Raw genomic sequence first — 13,482 nt, 5'->3', positions numbered from 1 at the left:
AAATGAATGTTAAAAATAAGTAAATAATTTTTTAAACAGATTATATCTACAAGACTTATCCTATCAACATTGTCCTGTATAGCAGGCTGCTGCCTCTGAAAGAGAGACCAATTTTGCTATTGCTGAGGAAACTTGTCTTTTAAGAATTTGACCTTGGGGTCTTAATGTGTCACCTTCCCTCTGGTCTCAGATATTCTACGTGTTCCTTTGGAATAGCCTTTGATCTGGTGGTCTGGAATTAACATGAAACATTTTTTTCAACTTGAACTTAATAAGCTAACACTTAATTATTGTGCTAAATAAAACCCTGCCATTCTCTTTGTGTGTTCTTTGATGTCAGAAAACACAACAGAATGGAATGTGAAGTCCTTTCCTCTGAAGGTGTTTAGCAGTTGCTAAGCATCCAGTGTCTAGGTTTTACAATCTAGGCTAATTACAGCTGTTCCTGGACTTGTTTTTTTCTGCCTTAGACTCGTGATACATTGTGTAGATTTTAACACTAGATACCATTTCCTATGGTGCAGGCATATGAAATTGGCTGTCAGGTGCTGTTACTAAGCGATGAAATGGCATGGTTCTCCCCTGAGCTTTTTATGACGACATTCTGCCCAGCAGTTTCCTTGATTGAGCTTTTTAAACTGTATCTCTGCAGGGATTTAATTCATGGAATATCATTGAGACACTGGCAATAATGAAAATGGTGAGGGTTTAAATTGCCTTCATACCCCCATGCTCTTGTGCTCCCTTGAGCTACTATTGCTAGGTTTTTCTCTTGGTATTTCCTCAGTAAGGATATTTCATTGGTTGACCTTGTTCCAAAAGGAACATGGTACTTCTATGGCATAATTCAGTTTCCTTCTTCTATGGCATATTCTATAGATCTTCCATTTTACACCTCAAAAATATTCACCTGAGGGGGCAGCTAGGTAGTGCAGTGGATAGAGCACTGGCCCTGGAGTCAGGAAGAGCTGAGTTCAAATCCATTCTCAGACACATAATAATTACCTAGCGTGTGACCTTGTGCATGTCACTTAACCCCACTGCCTTGCAAAAAAAAATTCACCTGCTGTCACCACTTTAATTTCCCCTTCAACTTCTTATTTTTCCTCATGATGTTGAGAATATTTATTCTTCACTATTGTATGAGATCTCTAACTTCCTATATGTCTCATAGAAAAATATGTGAAGAAATCTTGACTTTTTTTGAAGAAGTTTTATAAATGTTTTTAATGATTACTAGAAATGATTTTAATGATTATTTTTAATGTTCCAGAGGAACACATAGACTATCTGAGACCAGAGGGAAGGTGACACATTAAGATCCCAAGGTCAAATTCTTAAAAGACAAGTTTTCCTCAGCAATAGCAAAATTGGTCTCTCTTTCAGAGGCAGCCTAAGTTGATTTTCATTTGCCTAATACCCCTTCTAGATGGATTCTCATTTACTTCCATAATTTCCCATCATTCTACTTGGATCAAAAATGCCTTTAATTCAGTGCCCTACCCAGATACTGTGCTTTTTCTCCTTTCTCCTTTCTTTAGGCAAACAGATAACATTAATCAAACCATTCTTTGGTATAGTGTTTTTTCTTCCCATATTTTTTTTCAGAGAACTTTTTGTACTCAAGATAAGAAATGAAGGCTGACTAAAACCTCAAAGGCATGTTATAGTTTCTGAACGTAATCATCCAACTGGTGATGGGTGGAATTGTTAGACTGAATGCTAGAGCCAGAGCTTTGATTTTAGTAGAGGTCATTTTGGCCTGTATCAAATTTTACTGCTTCTATTAACATGGTCACATGCCTATACTCTTCTTCTCAACATAAGGGCAGTCACACTTTTGGATTGTTTACTTATTTCTCATACTGGTCAGGACAGGGAGATCTGACTTCTTAGAATAGAGTGAAATTATTGACTTATTTTCTCTATCTTTTCCTGTTCTCCAAACTTCAATCCCAGTTGTGGTTTCAAATTTCTTAAAGTACTGCAGACAGCTAAAGAAACCAATAATGGCTGAAACATTGGCATATTGATCATTTTTCTCTATAATCTTGAGATTTCCATATCAACATTTTCTACTCTTTTTTTGCATTATTTAACACAGCTCCTGTTATTCTTGATTTTTTGGGGGGGGGGTTAGTTTTTATTCTCATTTTGTACAAATAATTTTTTTATACATTAATAAAATATTCTTGTTTAAGAGTAAACAAAATATGCCCTCCCCCCCAAAATACAGACTTGCTTGAGCAATAAAGTAAAAGGGAGCGAAAAAATTTAAATTTAAATTTAAAAAAATAAAAGGGGCGGCTAGGTGGCATAGTAGATAAAGCACTGGTCTTGGAGTCAGGAGTACCTGGGTTCAAATCTGGTCTCAGTCACTTAATAATTACCTAGCTGTGTGGCCTTGGGCAAGCCACTTAACCCCATTTGCCACCTAAAAAAAAATAATAGTAATAATTTTAGGTATGGCCAGGTGGTGCAGTGGATGGAGCACCAGCCCTGGAACCAGGAGCACCCAAGCCCATATGTGGCCCCATACACCCAACAATCACCCAGTTATGTGACATGCAAGCCACTCTGCCCTGCAAAAAAACCAAAAAAAGAAAAAAAAAGACCTAAAATGAAATAAAATAGTGATAATAGTAGGGGCGGCTGGGTGGCGGACAGAACACTGGCCCTTGAGCCAGGAGCACCTGGGTACAAGTCTGGCCTCAGACACCCAACGATCACCCTGCTATGTGGCCCCAGGCAGGCCACCTAGCCCCATTTGCCCTGCACCTCCCCCCTCAAAAATAATAATAATTAAAAATGTGCTTCAGGTTGTGTTCCAACACCAACAATTCTGTCATGGGTGGATCGCATTCTTTATGGTAAGTCCATCGCAAAAGTTGCTTCCATATTTTTCCAACGTTGCCATTGCTGATCGCAACTCCCTCCTTTCTTATTTCTCCACTACCATGTACTATATTTTCTCTCTCCTTTCACTCTAACTCTGCCATAGGGTAGCTGAGTGGCACAGCAGACAAATCCCCGGCCCTGGGGCCAAGAGGCCCCGAGCCCCCATACCACCCCTTAGGCCCAGCATCCATCTGGCCCTGTGTTCCCAGACAGGCCATCCAATCCCAGCCCCTTTCAAGAAGTAAAAAAAGAAAATGTGTTATATCTGACCACTCTCCCCCCATGGTCCATCCTCTCCTCCATCATTCACATCCCCACCCCTTCCCCCTGTCCCCCCCCTCCTTCTTACTTCAGATGTCTATACTGCATTGAGTATATATGCTGTTTCCTCTCCTAGCCACCTCTGATGAGAGTGAAGATTCCCTCATTCCCCTTTGCCTTCCCCCCTTCCATATCATTGCAATAGCTCATTGTAACAAAGAAAAATCTTATATGAAATATCTTAGCCTATTCCCCCTCTCCTTTTTCTTTCTCCCATTACATTTCCCTTTTTTCTATTGACTCCATTTTTACAACATATTTTATCTTCAAATTCAGCTCTCCCTTATGCTTCATCTATAAAAGCTCCTTCTACCTTCTCTGTTAATTGAGAAAGTTCATATGAGTATTATCAGTGTCATTTATCTATACAGGAAAACATGCAGTTCATCATCATTAAGTCCCTCATATTTTCCCCTTCTCCTCCAATCTCTATGCTTCACCTGAGTCCTGTATTTGAAGATCAAACCTTCTGTTCAGCTCTGGCCATTCCAACAGGAACATCTGAAATTCCCCTGGTTCATTGAAAGTCCATCTTTTCCCCTGGAAGAGGACATTCAGCTTTGCTGGGTAGTTGATTCTCGGTTGCATTCTAAGCTCTTTTGCCTTCCTGCATATTATATTCCAAGCCCTACAAGCTTTTAATATAGTTGCTGCTAAGTCCTGTGAGATCCTGATTGCAGCTCCACGGTATTTGAATTGTGTCCTTCTGGCTGCTTGTAATATTTTCTGTTTGACTTGGGAGTTCTGGAACTTGGCTATAATATTCCTGGGGGTTGGCTTTTTGGGATCTCTTTCTCGGGGGTATCAGTGTATTCTCTCCATTTCTATTTTGCCCTCTGCTTCTAGGATATCAGGGCAATTTTCCTGTAGTAATTCTTTGAAAATGATGTCAAGGCGCTTTTCCTGATCATGACTTTCAGGTATTCCAATAATTTTTAAATTGTCTTTCCTAAATCTGTTTTCCATATCAGTTGTTTTTTCAATGAGATGTTTCACATTTTCTTCTAATTTTTCATTTTTTTGGTTTTGAAGTATGGATTCCTGATTTCTCTTAAATTCATCAATCTCCCTGAGTTCTATTCTTTGTCTGAAGGATTTGTTTTCCTCAGAGAGTTTTCTCATCTCTTTTTCTATCTGGACAATTTTGTTTTTTAAAGCATTCTCCTCAATAACTTTTTGAACTGTTTTATCCATTTGACCTAAGCTGGTTCTTAGCATGTTATTTTCTTCAGCATATTTTTTTGGATCTCCTTGACTAAGCTGCTGATTTCATTTTCATGTTTTTCCTGCATCTCTCTCCTTTCTTTTCCCAGTTTTTCTTCTAACTCCTTCATTTGATTTTCAAAAGTCTTTTTTGAGCTCTGTCCTAACCTGAGCCCAATTTCTGGTTTCTTGGAGTCTTTAGATGCAGGAGCTTGTGCTTCCTCATCTTCAGACTGAGTGTTTTGATCCTTCTTGGGCTCACAGGCAAAATATTTCTCAATGGTGTTCCTCTTGTTTCTCTGCATGCTCATTTTCCCAGCCTGAGCCTGGTTTTGGGGTGCTTCCTAAGCTTTTGGGACACTCCCACAAGGGTCTCAGTGTGTGAGGCTCTGTCCTCCCTCCTGGTCTGTGAATGACCATATGCGCCCCCCTCTGCCATGGGGCTGAGGTGGGGGGGGCCCTGCTGTTCTATGGGGGGGCCTAGACTGTGATCAGGATCTGAATGTGGTCAGAGCCCCAGAGTCCTGTTCCAGAGGCAGAGCTCTGCAGTCTCTCTCTCTTCACTCCCCTCCCTAGGTTCAATGGGCTCATGCCCTGAGGGCTCCTGCTTACCAGCTCTACCTGCTTCTGTTTCCTGGATCTGGACTGCCTTGACCATGCTGCTTGCTGTGTGCCCTGAGGGCTGGGCTTCATGTGCTCGCTCTGGCAGAGGTCCCCTGCTATTCTCCCACATTGTGCCTGGTGCTCCCCAGCGTAGCTCAGGAAACTCCCCAGCTGCTGTGAGCCACGACTCCCAGCACTCGGGGGCTGCCTCCGGGAGGGTGAAGTTCTTTTGCTCTGGCGGGCTGCCCCTCCAACTCCAGAGAGCAGAGCCTTTCTGCTCTTTTCCAGATTACCTTGAGTAGGAGAACTGCCTCTGTGGGTTCTGTCTCTCAAATTTAGTTAGAGTCCTTAGTTTATATGTTTTATGAGAGAGTGCCGAAGAGAGGATCCTCTTTTGTCGCCATCTTGGCTCCACCCCCTCCTGTTATTCTTGAAAGGCTGTATGGTTTTACTTCCAGTCTGTGTTCCTAATTCAGTTAGTGAGTATGATGTATTACAGTAAATTTTGAAACAACCCTAGTGTCTTTCTTTCAGGTGGAGACACTAACCTACCAACCCAGAGCTACAACAGTACATGCTGTCCGTGATTCAGAATTAGCCAAGTTACCAGCAGGAGCATTGACTTCCATCAAGCGTAGATATCCACAGGTAAAGAAATAATATTATCATTCTTCCACCTTTAACCTTTGACCCCTCAGTTTTGGTATATGTTAGTCAACCATATCTAAGTGTCAAGCAACTAGTATGTGTATTATAGGAAATGCTTTTAGGGAGTATATAGTTCTTGATTTAGGGAACTTGGCATATAGCTTGACAAGTGAAGTACAGGCATCTTTTCATCTCTAAAGTTTCCTGATTTCTGTATTCATTTAAGCCAGGATTCAGGGATTTTAAAATGATGTGTGTGGAGGATGATAAAATGAAATGGAGTTAGGGAAGACTTAGAAGAAACCTAGAAAACTTTTTTGACAGGAGGTTTAAAAAGCACAATGGTGGTCATGGATTGGCAGGAAGGCCTTCCATATTTAGGGATGGCATATGCAAATATAGAGGAAGTGATCAGTAAAATGACCAGACTGAATTGGTGGATATAATTATGGGGGAAAATAGAGGAACAGCTAGGTGGCACAATGGAGAGAGCACCGGTCCCGGAGTCAGGAGGACCTGAGTTCAGATTCGACCTCAGATACTTAATAATTGCCAGTGTGACCTTGGACAAGTCAGTTAACCCCATTGCCTTGCAAAAACCAAAAAAAGAAAGAAAGAAAGAAAGAAAGAAAGAAAGAAAGAAAGAAAGAAAGAAGGAAAAACTAGAGTGAGATGTAGTAAGGGATACTGTTGATAAATGACTTTGAAAGCCCATCAGAAAAAAGACTCAAATTATGCTAAGATGAAAAAATGGAAGATGGAGGTGCTTTTGACAGCAATGGTCAAGTTTTGATTGAAGCATAGGGAGAAGAAAGATGGGAGACTCAAACCAGGGCTATATTATGATTCAAATATTAGCAAGATTTTCGATGGAGTTGTCCTGCAGAAAAATGGAACTATTAGGAAAGGATAAGCGATCAACATCTAAAAATATAAATATGTAAGTGGTTGTTGAAATTGTGTGAAGGGAGATTCTTAGGAAAGTGAATCTTAAGGAAAAAGAACTCTATCTTGGGGGGGGGGGGAGCAAAAAAGCCAGTGAAAGAAGATGGTCAGCAAACAGAACCTAAGAGAAAATTGTTTCAAGAAGTAGAGTATGTGTTGAATTAGATGTAGTGAGGCACCAAAAAGGATGAAAATTTCTTCCCTACAGTTAGTCTTCCCTCTTGGGCTGAGGATTTTCTGCTTCCATCAAGAAGGTTTATTTGTTGGAACACTTGGAAAATCATAGCTCAGATTCAAGGGTAAGATATCCCATGTCTCTTGTAAGCTAAATAAATCTCAACTTTTGTACTTCTTGAAAGTGACCCCCAAATTAAAAGCCTTCTCTTTAGAACAGAAATCATGAAAAGAGTAGGATGGTTTGAGGCAAGACATATTGTGGGAAATATGGGATTGTGAGCCAAAGTTGAAACAGAAACAGGAAATTGGACCCCATTCTGTACTGGCAATGCAATCAGAAAAAACTCATGTAACTGATTTCTTACATCTCCATGAAATCTTAGATTTCCATGGTCAGATTCTAACCTTAAGGACTGTAGCATAGTTCTAGTTTAGTATTGGGATTATTGTCAGAGGCTACAATTACTTTTTTTTTGTGGGTCATAGATTATAGTCAAATGGTTAAGCACTTTAATAGCAGCTATATTTTTATATATATTTCATTATCCTTGTTATACTAAAACAGCATTACTGAGTGATTATTATTTCTGTGTTAGAGTGTATCTTTGAAGACTAATTTGACAGTAGATTTTTCAATTGTGAAAGCACATGTATTTTTTGAAATAATTATTATAATTTCGATAACAATTTCAACAAATATAACTTAAATGAAATTATAAAATATAAATAAATGAAATGAAAAACAAAACCCCAAAACTGGTACAGTGGAAGGAGCCTTAAGCTTGGATTCAAATCTTTACTATTACTTACCTATATATCTCCAGGCAAGTCACTTGCCCTAGACATCAGTTTCCCTATCTGCCAACCAGCAAAGTGGAAAGGATTATGTCAGGATGTTCAAGGATAAAAAAGATTCATTTCTGGGGAATAGAGAGGCAGTAGTGTGTTATCAGGATATACTAGCCTCTACTTCCTTGTCCTTATAGGATCTTTCTTGGTGATTATTGTATCTATAGGATACCCAGATAGCTGTTATTAATTCAAGGTCTGGTACAGAGATGCAATTAGGGATGTTACTAGAACATAATTTCTTAGAAATGGTGTAGCATAATTTGTTCTATAACCTACTTTTTGCAATGCATAGCTTAAAGCATAAAATTTAACAGTTTGACATAAAAAGGCACAGAATTTAACTATTTGTTTTCTACCTAGTATTTCCATAGCATCAAAAAGATTATTCATCCCTGTTTTGTGGTTTAAGGCATGAATCTAAGATGAAGAGCCTGGGGGAGGGTTCTTTTCTCATAGGGGAACCCAGGCTGAGTTCCCAGCTGCAGTTGTTCCTAGCCATTGTCTTTACATGTAATTCCATTGACTCCATCAAATATGCATATTTCCTTAGATTTGATAAAATAATGAAAAAGGGACCTTTCTAAATATCATATCATTGATGTTGCATTGTGTTTTGTTCTGAGGGTCCCTTGAGCTTTTTGATATTTTTTGATACTACTTCAGTTCTTTTTTTATCTCTTGTGGGAGAAGCATAATACAGTAGAAAGGGAATTGAATTTGAAGCCAGAGGATCTGGGTTTCAAACCTAACTCTGACATTTATAGCATGTGCAGCCTTGATTAAATCATATCACCTCTCTTTGCCTTAGTTTCCTTCCCTTTAAAATGAAGGGATTAAATTTAATATCCTGCTAGGATCATTCCAACTAATATATGATCTAAGAACCTATCACTAAAAAACTTTTATATCATCAGGTAAATTTCCAACTCATCTGCAGAGATCTTGGGGGTCAGTCAGTCAGCCACTAAATATGTAGGGTATACTTGACCTGAAGAATTTTTCTTCCAACATGGCCCAGGTGTCCTCCGGGTTCTGGAAGGCATCTTTTAGGTTTTTTCAAGGCAAATGGGGTTAAGTGGCTTGCCCAAGGCCACACAGCTAGTCTGAGACTGGATTTGAACCCAGTTACTTCTGACTCCAGGGCTGGTGCTTTATCCACTGTGCCACCTAGCCGCCCTCTATGGAAGGCATCTTTATTTATGGTACTGGTTTTGATTATGAACTTGTAGCAATTCATGTGTTATTTACTTGCATGCTATAGCTTTTTGATACTAGACAGTTGATTAAATGCTTGGTTTATAAAGTGAGATTTTTGGATCCAGATATTGTGATTAAAAACATTACAGCTAAACTATATGCATCCTGGACATTAATCTGAATTATAAAAAGATAACTTATATTCTTTTTTAATCATGACACCTGAGTTGTCATGTCTAGGGACCATAGTTTTGGTGTAATTCAGATAATGATTATCTATTTTTGCCTCATAGTCTCCTTTTTCTGGAATTTGGGTGGGGAGGTAAGGGAGAAGGGGTGGGATGTGTGTGTGTGTGTGTGTGTGTGGTTGTGTGTGTGGTTGTACATGCATGCATGTTATTTTGAATATCAGGGGTATAGTATCTGTTATGCTACCTTACACTATAGAACACCTAGAATTCAGGTCAATGTGTGTCTTGTGCACAATTCCTGGAATGCTGTATGCATCTTATGATCTGGCCTTAAATCACAGTAAGTCCATTGTTAATTGTTCATCTCAAAGACTGTATAGAAAAAGAATTGAGATGTGGAAGATAATTGAAGTGATATAGATGTGGAAGAAGCCTGTTTCTAATCCCTCATCCACAAGTTATATCACTTTTTCCTTCTTTTATATTTTAGTTTCTCTGTCAATCACATGAGCAAATTCCAAGATTCCATGAGATGTGATATAGGAATATAAAGATCTTGTTGCAAAGTTGTACCTTTGGTTTTGTCCAGGGTAATGAAAGACTGGGGAGGGGAACATGACTTGGAATGTTGGTAGTTATTGGTTTATACTTTAATAAATTTTATTTTAGTGAGATACTCACCTACCCTTCTTATAAATATATATATATATGTATGTATGTATGTATATATATATATATATATAATTAATCTCCAAATTCTTTGTCTCTGTGAGCTAACATTATACTAAATTCCTTTTTAATAGTAGTCATACACATTAATATATATTAACTTATTTTATTCTCACTTTATTTTATTCTCTTATTTTATTCTTTGAGGCAGATGCTATTATTATTACTGTTTTACAGATGAGGAAACTGAAACATAGAGGTTAAGTGACTTGCCCAGTATCACATAGTGTCTAAAACAGTATTTGAACTTGGGTCTTGATCCAAATCCTTTTCTCTATACTACTTAAATGCTTACAATCCACTAGAGACTAAGTCTTTTCACTATGATACTCCATCTCTTGCCTTCTGCAAGAAACCTGAAGGACCTTCCACCCCTCCCCACTACCAGTACATTTCCTCTGAGATTATATTCCATTTACATTTGTATTTTTTGTATGAAAATAGTTATTAACATGTTTTCTCCTCCATTAGAATGTGAGCTGCTTGAGTTCAGGGTCTTTGTAACCTCAGTGCATAGTAGCATGTCTAACTTATAGTAAGAATACAAGAAATGCTAGTTTACGAGCTAACTAACTAGATTTGGACAATACATTCAAATCTTCCCAATTCCAATGTTTAATGTATGAGACAATTCCTTTGGCTTTACTATCAGTCAGTCCGTGAGATTTATTTTTCTTTTTTGAGAGAGAGAAAAAAAATGTACTTCAGTCTATGTTTAGATTCCTATGACTGTCTCTGGAGTGAGTTGCTTTCTTCATCATAAGTCCACCAGAGAAGTTGCTTCAATATTTTCCTCACAGTTGTTATTACTAACTGTATTTCCCTCTACTCTATTCTTCCCCACTCTGATTTATTCTGTTCTCTCTCTCCTTTCATCCTGTCCCTGTCCAAAAGTGTGCTGTATCTGAGTAACCTCTCCCACAATCTTTCCTCTCTTCTATCACCTATTTCCCCCTTCCCTCCCCCCATTCCCCCTTATCCCATCCCTTTCTTCTCATTTTTCTCTAGGCTAAGATAGATTTCTATACCCTATTAAATATTTATGCTATTTCCTCTCAGCCATTTCTGATGAGAATGAAGGTTCACTCATTCCCCCTTGCCTTCCTCCCATTCCACTCCATTGAAAAAGCTTTTTCTTGACTCTTGTGTGAAATATCTTAGCTACTTCCTCCCAGTACTTTTCCTTTATTACCCATTGACTCCATCTTTTCACTATATTATACCATTATATTCCATTCCTTCCTGTGCCCTATCTATATATGCTCCTTCTAACAGCTCTTATAAATGAGAAAGTCCATATGAGTTTTCAGTGTCTTCTTCCCATGCAGGAATACAAACAGTTCAATATCATTAAGTTCCTTATAGTTAGTCTTTCTTGTCCACACCCTCTATGGTTCACCGGAGTCCTGTACTTGAAGGTCAAACTTTCTTTTCAGCTCTGGTTGTTTCAATAGGAAAGTTTGGAAGTCCCCTGTTTCATTGAAGTCCATCTTTTCCCCTAAAAGAAGATGTTCACTTTTGCTGGGGAGTTGACTCTCGGTTTTAAACCAAGATCTTTTGTCTTCCGGAATATCATATTCCAATCCCTATGAGCCCTTAATGTAGAAGCTGCCAAATCCTGTGTAATCCTGATTATAGAGCCACAGTAGTTGAATTGTTTGTTTCTGGCAGATTTTAGTATTTTCTCTTTGACTTGGGAGTTTTGGAATTTGGCTACAATATTCCCTGTAAGATTTTTCTTTTGGTATCTCTTTCAGGAGGTGACTGGTAAATTCCCTTAATTTCTATTTTACCCTCTGTTTCTAGGATCTTAGGGCAATTTTGCTGTATTATTTCTTGAAAAATGAAGTCTAGGCTCTTTTCCTGGTCATGATTTTCTGGTAGCCCAATAATTTTTAAATTATTTCTTCTGAATCTGTTTTTGAGGTCAGTTGTTTTTTCCAATGAAATATTTCACATTTTCTTCTAATTTTGGGCTTTTTTGGAAGAGTTTTATTTCTTCCTAATTTCTCACAAAGTCATCAACTTCTTTTGGTTCCATTCTGCATTTGAAGGAGTTATGTTCTTCAGAGAGCTTTTTTTCCCTTTTCCAGCTAGCCAATTCTGCTTTTTAAGGCTTTCTTCTCTTTTTGTTTTGCATTTTCCATTTGGCCTAAACTGGTTTTTAACATATTATTTTCTTCAGTATTTTTTGGTATTTCTTTCACTAAGCTGCTGATTTGGTTTTCATGATTTATCTACATCACTCTCATTTCTCCTCCTCCTCCAAATTTTTCCTCCACCTCCCTTAATTGCTTTTCAGAGTCTTTTTTGAGCTCATCTATAGTCTGAGCCCATTTTCTATTTCTCTTAGGGACTTTGAATACAGAAGCTTCAAATTTGTCATTTTCTGAATCTTCCATGGGACCAAGTAAATTTCTATGGTCAAATTCTTCTTTTTCTTTTGTTTGCTCATTTCCTCAGCCTAAGACTAATTTACCACATTTCCAAGGCTTTGGGTTTTTTTTTTGGGGGGGGAAACCCCACTGGGACCTTTATTCTTACAAGGTCTTATGCTGTCTTGCCTGTGTTTTGATATGGAGATGGCCACAGGTGCTCTCCTCTGCTCTGAAGCTGTGAGGAGGGTTCCTGCTTGGCTATCATAGTATGGAAGCCCAAACTGCAACCTAGATCTGAGTGTGGGAAAACAGCTCCTCCTGCTCGGCTATCATAGTATGGAAGCCCAAACTGCAACCTAGATCTGAGTGTGGGCAAACAGCTGAATCCTGCCCTGGGGAGAGCAGAGAGATTTCTGCAGTCTCCCCCAATCTCTTTACCATCTGTGGGCTGTGATCTGGAGGTGCAGGCTTGTTTCCCCAATTCCTACTGCAGGTTCTCACTGCAGGGTTGCTCTAAGGCCCATGCTCCTCACTCCACACTCATTCTGGTGCAGCAGAGTTCTTTCACCATCCCTTCAAACTGTTCCTGGTGATCCCTGGGCTGGCTGCGCTACTCCACCCAGTCCAGTGAAACAAACTTTTCTCACAGAACTTCTAATTTATCTTGGACTAAAAAATTTATCACTGTCTTTCTGCGGGTTCTGCCCCTCTAAATTCTGGCTAGAGTCATAATTTACCAGCTTTTGGAGTTTTTTGGGAAGGAGCTTCTGAGAAATGCTACCTTCATGCTGCCATCTTGACTTTACCTCCCAGCCTTTGGTGAGTCCCTGAGATTTTAGGTTTTTGGTTTTTTTGCAAGGCAGTGGGGTTAAGGGGCTTGCCCAAGGCCACACAGCTAGGTAATTATGAAGTGTCTGAGGCCGGATTTGAACTCAGGTACTCCTGACTCCAGGGCCGGTGCTCTATCTACTGTGCCACCTAGCCGCCCCAAGGCCCTGAGATTTCTAAAAACAATTGTAGTAGTGCAGTGGTGATGGTTACTAATGGTCCTGGCAGGTTGGTATGAGGTAGCCATAGGCAGAACAACAGAGAATGCTACACACACACACACACACACACACACACACACACACACACACACACTCTCACACACGGGGTGGCTTGATGGTATAGTGGATAGAGTACCAGCCTGGAGTCATGATGAGTTCAAATCCAGCGTCAGACACAATAATTACCTAGCTGTGTGACCTTGGGCAAGTCACTTAATCCCATTGCCTTGCAAAAACCAAAAAAAAAAAAGATTATATGGATACATACATACATTATACCTATCTACAGAT

The 13,482-nt window shown here is 39.1% G+C and overlaps 1 protein-coding gene across 6 annotated transcripts in view; it reads left to right on the top strand.

Moving 5' to 3' along the window:
• Positions 1–13,482, top strand: part of PNPLA7 (patatin like domain 7, lysophospholipase) — a 260,431-nt gene that overhangs the window by 107,203 nt on the left and 139,746 nt on the right. For 5 of the 6 annotated variants that reach the window (XM_074210559.1, XM_074210556.1, XM_074210553.1 and 2 more), the window contains one exon: positions 5,560–5,673. The exons of the other annotated variant lie outside the window; for it this stretch is intronic. In XM_074210559.1, coding sequence (XP_074066660.1) covers positions 5,560–5,673 — 114 coding nt within the window. The remainder of the gene's footprint in view (positions 1–5,559; positions 5,674–13,482) is intronic. 6 annotated transcript variants of the gene reach the window in all.

The sequence above is a fragment of the Macrotis lagotis genome, chromosome 1 (assembly GCF_037893015.1).
Source record: "Macrotis lagotis isolate mMagLag1 chromosome 1, bilby.v1.9.chrom.fasta, whole genome shotgun sequence".
Lineage (NCBI taxonomy): Eukaryota > Metazoa > Chordata > Mammalia > Peramelemorphia > Peramelidae > Macrotis > Macrotis lagotis.
Note: the sequence above shows the minus strand (reverse complement) of the source record. Positions and strands in the feature narration are given on the sequence as shown.